General features: G+C 36.2%; 1 protein-coding gene, 1 long non-coding RNA gene and 1 other non-coding gene across 9 annotated transcripts in view; 2 read left to right on the top strand and 1 right to left on the bottom strand.

Annotated features, from left to right (window-relative positions):
- On the top strand, nt 526-599 carry TRNAR-UCG. Its single transcript has one exon. It is a non-coding gene; the product is annotated as a tRNA-Arg (tRNA).
- On the top strand, nt 541-8,720 carry LOC107617889. Of its 5 annotated transcripts, none has more exons than XR_002353270.1 (7): nt 541-1,061; nt 1,572-1,759; nt 2,143-2,243; nt 3,118-3,206; nt 3,807-3,953; nt 4,210-4,325; nt 4,441-4,864. It is a non-coding gene; the product is annotated as an uncharacterized LOC107617889 (long non-coding RNA). The 5 variants fall into 5 exon arrangements; XR_002353267.1 differs by lacking the exon at nt 541-1,061 and adding an exon at nt 8,611-8,720 and having other exon boundaries at nt 1,656-1,759; nt 4,441-4,595; XR_002353268.1 differs by lacking the exons at nt 541-1,061; nt 4,210-4,325 and having other exon boundaries at nt 1,656-1,759.
- Nucleotides 1,454-10,263, bottom strand: part of LOC107617888 (transcriptional activator DEMETER) — an 11,622-nt gene continuing 2,812 nt past the window's right edge. The window contains exons 3-20 of one of the 3 annotated variants that reach the window (XM_016319765.2): nt 8,447-9,916; nt 8,009-8,365; nt 7,430-7,520; nt 5,956-7,309; nt 5,797-5,876; nt 5,565-5,649; nt 5,374-5,465; nt 5,236-5,304; nt 5,078-5,114; nt 4,871-4,953; nt 4,161-4,583; nt 3,549-3,585; nt 3,399-3,456; nt 3,040-3,179; nt 2,882-2,947; nt 2,658-2,772; nt 2,536-2,574; nt 1,454-1,901 (exon numbers count right to left, since the gene is read on the bottom strand). In XM_016319765.2, the coding sequence (XP_016175251.1) occupies nt 1,789-1,901; nt 2,536-2,574; nt 2,658-2,772; nt 2,882-2,947; nt 3,040-3,179; nt 3,399-3,456; nt 3,549-3,585; nt 4,161-4,583; nt 4,871-4,953; nt 5,078-5,114; nt 5,236-5,304; nt 5,374-5,465; nt 5,565-5,649; nt 5,797-5,876; nt 5,956-7,309; nt 7,430-7,520; nt 8,009-8,365; nt 8,447-9,916 (4,709 nt within the window). In that variant the 3' untranslated portion in view covers nt 1,454-1,788. Of the gene's footprint in view, nt 1,902-2,535; nt 2,575-2,657; nt 2,773-2,881; nt 2,948-3,039; nt 3,206-3,398; nt 3,457-3,548; nt 3,586-4,160; nt 4,584-4,870; nt 4,954-5,075; nt 5,115-5,235; nt 5,305-5,373; nt 5,466-5,564; nt 5,650-5,796; nt 5,877-5,955; nt 7,310-7,429; nt 7,521-8,008; nt 8,366-8,446; nt 9,917-10,263 lie in introns of those variants that run through there. The other 2 variants (XM_021110416.1, XR_002353266.1) reach the window with 2 other exon arrangements.

The raw sequence follows: 10,263 nt of genomic DNA, 5'->3' as shown, positions 1-10,263 counted from the left end.
ATTTTAATAATTTTAGCTATATTTTTTAAGTATGTGAAAATTTAATAACTCTCATCCAAAATAGAATGCACATCAAAGAATGGTTAAATTGGGATTTAATGTGGAACATAGTTCTTTAGAAAGCGGTCCAGGGAATTCTTAATTTTGAGTTGGCTTTCACTCAATAACCATGATTACCGTCCAAGTTGTGTGAGAGTTAAAGTGGTTAAAACTTAAAAAAGTTATTCTTAGATTTCAGATCCCGATAAAGTTCAAGATTTTTATCTCCTACGTAGAGTTATACCATTAGTACTACACTACTACTATATAATAAGGATCATTTTAACATGTTTATTTCTAACTAATTACGCTATAGGTTAGGTATGAATGGCCTGAATAACTCAGGATAAAAAAAAATTTTTGCTGCTTAAGAACATATCCTATAAAAAATAAAATTAATAAATAAGGTTTTTAGCAGGGTTGATGTTGGGTCAATCTTAGATTTATTCTATGAATTAAATTATCTACCTCAACCTATCAATCAGAGACCGCATAGCGCAGTGGATTAGCGCGTTTGACTTCGGATCAAAAGGTCGTGGGTTCGACTCCCACTGTGGTCGCTGTTTTCTGTATTTTTATTTTTTCTCCGCTTTCCCACGGTATATGGGCTTCCTCGTTCGGTCTTGGTAACGAAAAAGGGTACAAACAAAAAAAAGAGGAACAAAAAGTCATAGGTGCGAAGCGGAAGGGCGCGAGATTAGTACAGTGGGTTTTTAAAAAAAAAAGGAGGGAAGAGATAGCGGTTAACTTAGGCTGTCTTTGTTCCCTGGAATTGAGATTCAGATGTCTACAAATATTTTTGTTTAATTTTTTCGATTTTAAATCTATTTCTCATTCTTAATTTTTATATTTATCTTTGACACAATATAATACGCTCAGTCTTAAAAGCTCTCTTGCTGGCTTTTCTGTGTGTGTCTAGCACCTTCCCATTCACAAACCCTAATCTCTCGCATTTCTTCATTCTCTTTTTCTCGCTTTACCTTCCACGGTGCTACGGAAAAAGAAATCTCTTCCAATTCCAGGTATATGCCACGTTCATTGTTTTTTCATATATCACTGCTATCAGTTTTGTTATTATTATTATTATTGTTGTTGTTGTTGTTGTTGTTGTTGTTGTTGTTGTTGTTGTTGTTTCTCTCGTTTTGGTATATTGTTGAGTTTGGATTGATTTTTGGAATATGTGCCAACTGCTGAGTGATTCTAATCTATTTACAGATGAGTGAATTTACTCCGTGTAAAAATAACATTTAGTAGTGTGTATATGGATTGAGCTGATTAGCTGAACCGAACAAGACTACTAAACCAAGCCTTAATAATTGAAATTGAGATGCTTTTCTGTCAATTGAGATATGTTCTATCAACTTTTACTAAACCAAGACTGCTTCGTTTGCTGGAATGAGTTTCTGAATTCTGATTGTTTTCTATTCAATGAATTCTTTTATTGACAATTGTGCAATAATTACAACTGCATTTGCTATGATGTCAACATGTTTTAAATGAATGTTCTGAGCTTGAATGGAGATGATATACAGGTCAATCCCCCTGGGATTTTGTATCCTAAATGAAGACCTTTCTACCTCGTTTATGACATGTTCTTTATTCATTTGAGGTTAAAGGAATGGTTAAATTTGCAAAGGCATGATGATAAAAAATCTCCAATTGCTTGGTCAGCAATTCTCCCTTGTCTTCAAAAGTTGGTTGCCACTATTAACTTTTGCTGGTAAGTTTTTAAGTAACATGATCTGACATTCACGTTTTCGTTTTTTTGGCCTTTGTTAATCTGCTTGCTGGAAAGTGCAACCGGGCCCTAAGAGGGCGTGGTGCTCGTGTTTGTTGATCGAATCCCCTGACACAGACAAATCCTGAAATCAAGTATAAAATTGTTAATAAGCAAAACATAATTGAACATTGATATGTTGTATACTACTACCCTACTACTACTATTACAACTACTCCGCCCATAGTGTCAAACATTTGACTGAAGGATATTATGGAAATGAGAAATGCTTCTTGTACACCAGCATTTCTGTTAATATTATGATAGTCTTTTTATCATTGTTTTTTTTTTCTCATTTCTTGACCTGACTTTTTGACATTTGACAGGTTTATGAAAATTTTGCTGAACCTAGTCTTAGCTTAGGCCCGTTTTTCCCTGGCGAGTTGGCTTCAGATGCAGATTTGGTTGTTAATTGGAAATGAAAGAGGTAATGTGATATTAGTTTATTTACAGCATGTTCATTGTAAACCACTCCTCTTTCTTTCACTTCTACAGATCTATACCTACCTACCTTGGATGTAAACTGTCTTTCAATAATAAATAATTTAGGTTCGATAAATTAAATTAATAGATCATGTACTTTCATTAGAAAGGAAATGCTCTCCCCATACTCCCAGAGGAGGCAACCATTTAAAAGGTTTCAGTCTTTCTCTCTACTATCAATGTGTCTAGTGTGGTAAAAGATGATGGAGTGTGAATAGTTCAGGTAGTTTACGTACCTCTCCAAAAGCACTGTTGAATTTCTTGGGTTGAGAGCCCTAGTAGACATTAGTAATTTTGGTTAGTAAAATTTTACCTTGTACAATAAACTGGGTTAGAATATCTATGTGCAGTATTCAACCTTTAAAAATTGACGACACAGAGGTTCCAAAATAAACAGTTCTTCTTGCCAAATTCCATATCCATGCCCTAGGGATCTCAATGGGCTGAATGCTGGATGCATGATCCGCAAATAACTTCATGATAATAAAAAGGATCATAAACCTTGTTGGCAAACAGCAAAAGTAAAATAAGTGTAGACTTGTTAAGGTAGTTTAATTATCAAGTAAAATTGATTATACATACCTCATTAACTTGAAAGTAAGTTCCATTCAGTGGAAAGCTTCCCCTAGTTGCTGTCCTACATGGTATCTATATTGGAATCATCTTTATATTAGTTATTAAATAAAACTAAAGGCAAGAAAATAAAGCTTCATGTTATCTATTCATGAATTGATATTTACCAGAATTGTTCCTCTGACTGTTTGTGAATTTGCTTCTCTAATACTGTTGCACGAAAAACATGTCTCGTCATTGCACAGATTGGTTGAGTCTTGGGATATGCACCTTCTTTCTGGTGGTTCAATAGAATTTGCAGTTTCACCTAATGTTCAGTGTCATAAATTTGGATGTAAGTAGATTATCGTATTATCTAACTTCAACCTTGTATAATAATAGTAATAGGTATGCTTCACTTAAATTCCAATTTGACTGTTTAGATGTATTTGCTCATTGGTATTAGAGTATAGTATAGTAAATGAGGTAGCTTTTAGTGAAATTGCTTATTTTCACTATTGAATTACGTAAATAGTCTTCTGCTAACCTGGTGTCCATATTGCAAGGAGGTATGGACTTGGGTCATCAGGTTCCCGTTTATCCATCTGTATATTTTATTAGAAAAATAAACTCTAATAAATAAAAACTTCATAAACTTCTTCCGTCCTTTTTTAGGGACTAAGGAAGGTTAACTGACCTTCTCCAAAAGAGGGTGTGAGTCTGGAAGTTCATATCTGTATCAATCCATAAGGTGTAAGAAAGCATCATTTAGAATTTCATTTGAAACCGATTTGTCACATAATACAGAGAATCAAGGCATTTACTTCACGTATACGTATGCAATAAATATAGTGGTACATTCCATGTAGTAAAGCTACATAGAAATCATGTTTCCATTTCTTGAGAATGGGGAGGTGTTGCACAACTTATCACTTGTATTTATACTAATTAACAGATACACAAATGATTTGCATTGCCTAAGTGCTTAACACACACAATCATTCAAATGAAGGTAAAGATCTAACTTTGTTTAGTGAATGCACAGATACACAAATGATTTGCATTGCCTAAGTGCTTAACACACACAATCATTCAAATGAAGGTAAAGATCTAACTTTGTTTAGTGAATGCACTTACCTTTGGATGATTGTTGCTGCTTAGTGTTTACAGCCAAGAATGCTATTTATTGATGTTAAATTGCTTTATAGGTTGCTAGACTTTATAAAATGAATAATAGTTCAGGTTTCTAGTTAGATTTGTTAGAATGGCACGACTTATGTTGTTGCAAGCAACTGCAGTATTTACTTACACTTGGTGTTCTGTTCTTAGCCGATTTACATTCTTCAGTTTTGGTACAGGGATAGTAGCAGACAGTGGATCCAAGGCAACTAATGCCTTAGACATGTCTCCTTGATTGTATTCTTGAATGCAATTCTGTACATTATTTGCAAACTCTCTTTGACTTAGCTTGATGGTAGGAATTTCATCAGGATCCTCAAAGAAGTCCTCAATGTCACTTTCAATTGTCTCCCACTCTTGTTCTGGTGTTGCTGGTTCTTCAATGATTGGTTCACACTTCCCATTTTCAGGACCCACTTCTTTGATCAAGTTGATCTCAGGGAGAGGTAGTATCACGGGGTTCATATTGATTGAAGGGTTTCTCTCAGATGTAATGGGAACATGCCTACTTGTGATGCGTTTTTCTTCTGGTCCAGGCAAGGCAAGCCGTGCACTGTGCTAAAAGGTTTAGTCATCTTACAAAAAATAAGTGGCTAATGCAATGAATACTAAACGTTACTATAAAGAAGAATTCATATTTAGTGCTTTGTTGGTTTCTGCTTTCTATTCTATGGTTTGTTTGTTATTACTTATTAGCCTGGATTTATTTGAATGAAAAATTTTATAGGCTTAAAGTTGCAAAGATGTAGCTATTTATAGGTTTTGTGACTGACTTTGTCTCAAGTATGAACTAAATATTTTGTGGAGTATATAATGCGTGTGACATTTTGAATAGCTAACCTTGCGAAAGCACTTGCAAAATGTCTGCACTCAGCTCGCATGGGGCATGCATTACAATTTGGTCTACTCTTTGTGCAAAAAACCTGTATGTTTGGAGCATGATTTACTTTAACCTCTTCTCCTGCTTATGAACCAAATCTAGTTCCAAAAGTGTATTTATGCCTTTAACTGAAGGTTGGAGCAAAAGTGAAAATAAATTATGCATACCTTTCCAAACGTAATCATTTGGTAATGCAGCTCATACCTACATTCCAGTTATAGATATGTTAGTTATTCTAGCCACTGCAGTTGCATGGTTATTTTTGCCAAAATTGTTCACATTTGATTTTCTATTAATCTAAACTTTGGGGGACTCAAGATATTACAAGGTTTTTTGATCAAGTTTGCATAGTCTGGGCCACAGATACTTCTGAATTGACTCCAGAACTGGATACCTGCATGGCACAGTAGTTAGCTGTTTCTGTGATATGTTTCTCTGTATACAGTTGGCACAATATACTTACAACTCAAGGAGGTGTAACTGAAGTGATTCCGGAAGTGGTTGGAGAGGGACCCATCCAAGTCTGACTGCTATTCTTCCTACGTTGGTGTCAACCTTCAAGACATGGTTCATGTTAACATGTTATTGTAACCCATTTTAGTGATTTTCTTTGGCTTGTAGCAATGAATGGATTTTATTTTCAAATAAACTTACTGGGAAAGCAAGATGATGAAGTGTTAGAAGTCGTACACACTCCACACTTTTCAACCCCAATCCTCGTATGCTTAGTAGATAGTCTCTACAGTTTACATTGTATATGGAAATGCCATAGAAAGAGAATGTGCAAGGTTAGTTTGCATTATATGCTACATGAGAAATTTCTCAACAGGGATTGGGTGCAATGGCAAATGGTAATTTAAGAAATGATGAAATTAACATGGCTTACTTTGCTTTATCTGCGGGAACATATCTTAACCATTCAAGATCAATGCTGCCGTGTTCATTAACCAGTCTATTGAGGAATTCCTGAAATATAATAGAAGTTATTTGTCTAAGATATGTGGCCAAAAAGCAGCATTGTACAAGCTTGATTAGTTAAACACACCTTGATTCGTTCTGCTAGCATGTTATTCATCCCTCGTTCTTTAATAGTGTCAGATATCTCTTTAACTGGAGCACATCTTACTGCTTCATAGTCCAGTGAATCCATTATATCTTTACTCCTTTCAATTGTCCTATTTGCTTGTACCTCCTTTCTCAGTTCATCCCAATTCTCTGAATGCTCAGGCTTCACTTTCCTTGCTTTTGATACCTTGAGTTTGCTCTCTTTATTAGGACCATGAAGATACACTTTTCTCTGTGGGTTTGGTTCAGCACTACTATTATCTGAACACACTTGCCCCTTTCCACTGTCAACATCCTTAGGGATACTGCAGCAATCATATGTGACATCATCTTGCCTTCTGCCCAGTATCAGAGAAGTATTTAGTGCCTCTGTACAAGGCCTGCATTCTGCTGGTAAAATTTTTGGACCTACAAGGTGATGATTTGCTAAAGGTTGCATGCAACTCATATGAGATTTAGATTGAGAAATATCATGTGTAAGGACTGGATTCTTGTTTAATGATACACGAGGGCTCATTGTTGGCAACGCTGGAGACTCTTGTGTTCCATTTTCATACTGCTGCCGTGTGGGTTTATCTCCACCAACTCCTATTTCTTTAATGCCAAATATCCTATAATTGGTGTCATGGCATTCACTGTGCATGGGAACATTTTCCAGACAAGAAGACTCATCACCATATGTTTGAAAAGTCTTCAGCAACTGAGTGTCTGTGTAATGTTCCCCATAGTCATTAGAAGAAACTGGAGGTAATTCATTTTGTAGATAACTAAAGATGGAGGGATGATTGAAAGCTGATTTGAAATTGGGACTATTTTTTCTGTCTAACATGGAACTTTGTTTTACATTTTCAAATTGTTGCACCCCATTTACACTATTGTAAAATTCCCGAAACATAGGGGTACTCCCTGCCTGTAAAGAATTTGTTGCTGAAATTAAAAATTGAGTCTTGCTGGGTTCACTACCACTGCTAGGGCCTTCTGATTCTGAATTGGATCCTGAGCAGGATCTAGTTCCTCCAGTGCCCTGAATAACTGTGGAATCAAGAGAATCTTGTGAGGATAAGAATTCTTCCTCTGAGCTCTGATTGTAAGGATTTATACTTGACATTTCATTGTCTGTCCGAATCTCTCTTGTAAAATGAGGTGTCTGAAAGCCAAGCTGGTAGGTTGGTTGTCTTAATATTTCTCCTCCAAATGATATTATTGTTTGATGAGGATATACCATGCAGAGTTCTGGTTCTTCAGGTGTTTTGTGTCTGCCCGTAACATCATTTAAACCCTTGCAGCTATTTGACATAAGAGGAAACCTAGCTGCAAGGGACATGAAGGCAGAGCTGCAAAGAGAGGAAGAAAGTTTGTAATGTTTTATTAATATTGGCAAACAGCATATATTTTAAAAAAAAATGGTGAAACATCTTAGGTGATCAAGTTCCTGTTGCTGATTTTTAACATACCTTGAAAGATGGTCTGAAACATTCTGAGTGAGAAAAACACCTATCACTGAGTCAACAACGGATCCTTTCCACTTTGAAAAGCGTCTATCTCCTGCGGGCATATATGTAGACATGTAGTTGACTTTTTAAATATATGCTGACAGGTGAACAAATTAGAAATCAAGTATTTTAACAAGTTATTAGATCCTCGTTTTGCTAGTTGTCCTATCTGGGTGTCAGTATCTGCTGCCTTGCCTTAGAGTTGTTACTGAAAATATAGATGATTTTCTTGTGTGCCTAGTAATGCTTTGCTTATTTTTCTTCCTTCGTGACAAAGTTACTGTTGAAGGTATTGTAATCGTTAATCCTGTACAGATAGATTATCCTATTTTTAGCCATCTTAACTCTGTCTTCCCTGCCTAAACATATCTGAGCATTTATTACCTTTTTTTTAAAACTTCAAAGCCAATTATCCTCACCCATGGATAAGAAGAGGCATTTAAGTATAATATAACTTACCAATTTAAGAATGGTGTTGAATTCATATTATTCAAAAAGCTATTTGTTGCTTGGTAATTAATGTTCTAAAATTATGTATACCTTGAACAAGATGCATCCGTGCAATGAAGGAGTCAGCTCGTCCACGAAACACATTTCGTTCCTCTTCCCACCATTTCTCCTTTTCCTTGTCTGTTCCTTCAAAGTCTTCACTTCCTTGCTTGCCCATCAATAGTTTCCAGGTTCTCTCTGTTTCTGGGTCAAGGTCCACTTTCGGTCTTGGTTTCTGTTTCTTCACAAATTGAGATTCTTGGTAGGGTATAATTGAAGCATCTGGCATGTATGGGACAAGTGCCTTTTGTCCTTCCGTTTCTGATATGTTGCTGTCCCCAAGGCTGAGATTGTTTAGTTGGTTAGTTATGTTATCTATCAGGGTGGAACCTATCTGATATGATTCTCCTGAAAATAAAACAGATGGTGATCATTATATCATGTAAAGTGCTGCTGAAAAATTCTCTTCATTTATAAAACATGCATTACCTGATATGACAAAGAAATCATCAGTGTTGGTTCCAATATTTTGCTGATTTAGAGCTCTATTACTCTCAGTAGAGAAAATTGATGTATTTTTAGACTCAGATTGACATCCATTTTTCTCTTCTATTCTGGATTTTTGTGTATCATCTTTTGACATTGTTTGGCAGGATGACCTTCCACGTCCTTTTGAAGGGAGTCTATTTTGAGATCTTTTCCTCTTTGGAGCTTTTAAGAAAGCTTTTGCAAGACTTGCACCTTCAAACTTTTCATTCCCTGGTAAAATCTCTTGGCACAAGGAAGTACTAAGTGCATTTGTGGCTGAGTCATGTTGGTTCTCAATGCGTCTGCAATATTTTCGCTTGGAACCCCTCCCTTTAGTGGAATTGGAGGGAACTTTAGACACTAGCTGAAGGTTTTTCTGACAAGTTAGTTCTCCGATCTTCCGAGAATTTTCAACACATGCTTCTGATTGAAGGGCAAGGTTGTCAATTTCTTTTGCTCGAATATATTGCTGCATGCATCCATTATGTCTTTCCTTGCACATATCGGAATTCCTTTGAGCTGAACCTTTCTCAGTGACTGTAAAATTTGCTATCTGCTGTTCTTCTGCAGTTGCTGACATGGCAATGGATAGGTTTCTTTTTGATGAGAAAGTAGTAGTTAGCTTTTGGTTCAGCAAAAGGTTGATATCATCTGTGATTCTGGGTTGTTGGTCTTCTACTGTAAGCTTATCCTGCTGGCTGATTGGCAACACTGAGCTTGCATTTGCTCCACTGAGCATCTCTGTGGCCTTATACTCTGAAGTGCTATTGAAGTCTTTCTCATTTCTTTTGCTGATATCCAGCTGACAGACTATTTTTCTTTGGCTTTCATTTCTACTCTCTTCTATGTCAAAATTTAAAGCTTTCCTGCAGGATTTTGTAGCTACAACAGTGGAATCAAAGGTTTCTTTTATAAGATCAGCCTGTGGCGTTGCTGCAGCTTTTGCGACATTCTTCTTTCTGGCTCCATATTCCTTAACCTGTCTTTTTCCTGTTGCAGGGTTTGGATTTCTTTTAGGCTTGCTTTCTACAATTACCTTTGGCCTGTGTTTTCTTCGTTTAGGCACTCTCTGCTCAGGTGTCTTGTTTAGGTCAAAACCCAGGTCAATTCCCTTCTCACAGATGTTGTGAGAACCATTCTGATCCCCATGTGGTGCAGAAACTACAAATGATGTATCGACAATTTGTTGTACAAGCTCATCACAGTATTCCTGAGTTTCATTCTCTCTGGACAAAGCCATATCTTCTTGGTTGCCTTTCTCCTGACTGGTGCTTTCAGCTATTGTGTCATCGGGAACTGTACATAACTGGTACAAAAACTTAAATTGATCCATTGTTTCTGCTATTGAGTGGAGAGAGCTGGTAAAAGTACCAGTTGCATCAGCTTCTCTTAGTGGCATGTTGTTCATATTATACTTAGGGTAAGAATCACCTGTGGAAGCAGTTTTTATCATCACCAATCAGTTGCTGAAATCATAATCTATGGAAAAAGATATTTAGTCAGTCAGTCAAAATAAATGGATTTATTGTGTTTAAGTTTGCAAACCTTATCATAGTTTCTTATTGCTGCTTACTAAGTTGCGTGAGGGATATCCAATTTCAGGCTTACAATGTGAAGAATAGAAAAAAAACAAAACTATTGTTTGCAATCGTTGTCTATGCTTTTAAAAGTTCATGGTTAAGGTCTTGATAATTCAAAGAACAATTTCTTTCATAACTAGTTTAATGAACATCAAATGTCTCTTGGGTTTACAAGTAAAATCAGATGCTTCAGATGCT

The sequence above is a fragment of the Arachis ipaensis genome, chromosome B09, assembly GCF_000816755.2.
Source record: "Arachis ipaensis cultivar K30076 chromosome B09, Araip1.1, whole genome shotgun sequence".
Taxonomy (NCBI): domain Eukaryota; kingdom Viridiplantae; phylum Streptophyta; class Magnoliopsida; order Fabales; family Fabaceae; genus Arachis; species Arachis ipaensis.
The sequence above is the reverse complement of the archived record's forward strand: the minus strand, read 5'-3'. Positions and strand labels throughout refer to the sequence as shown.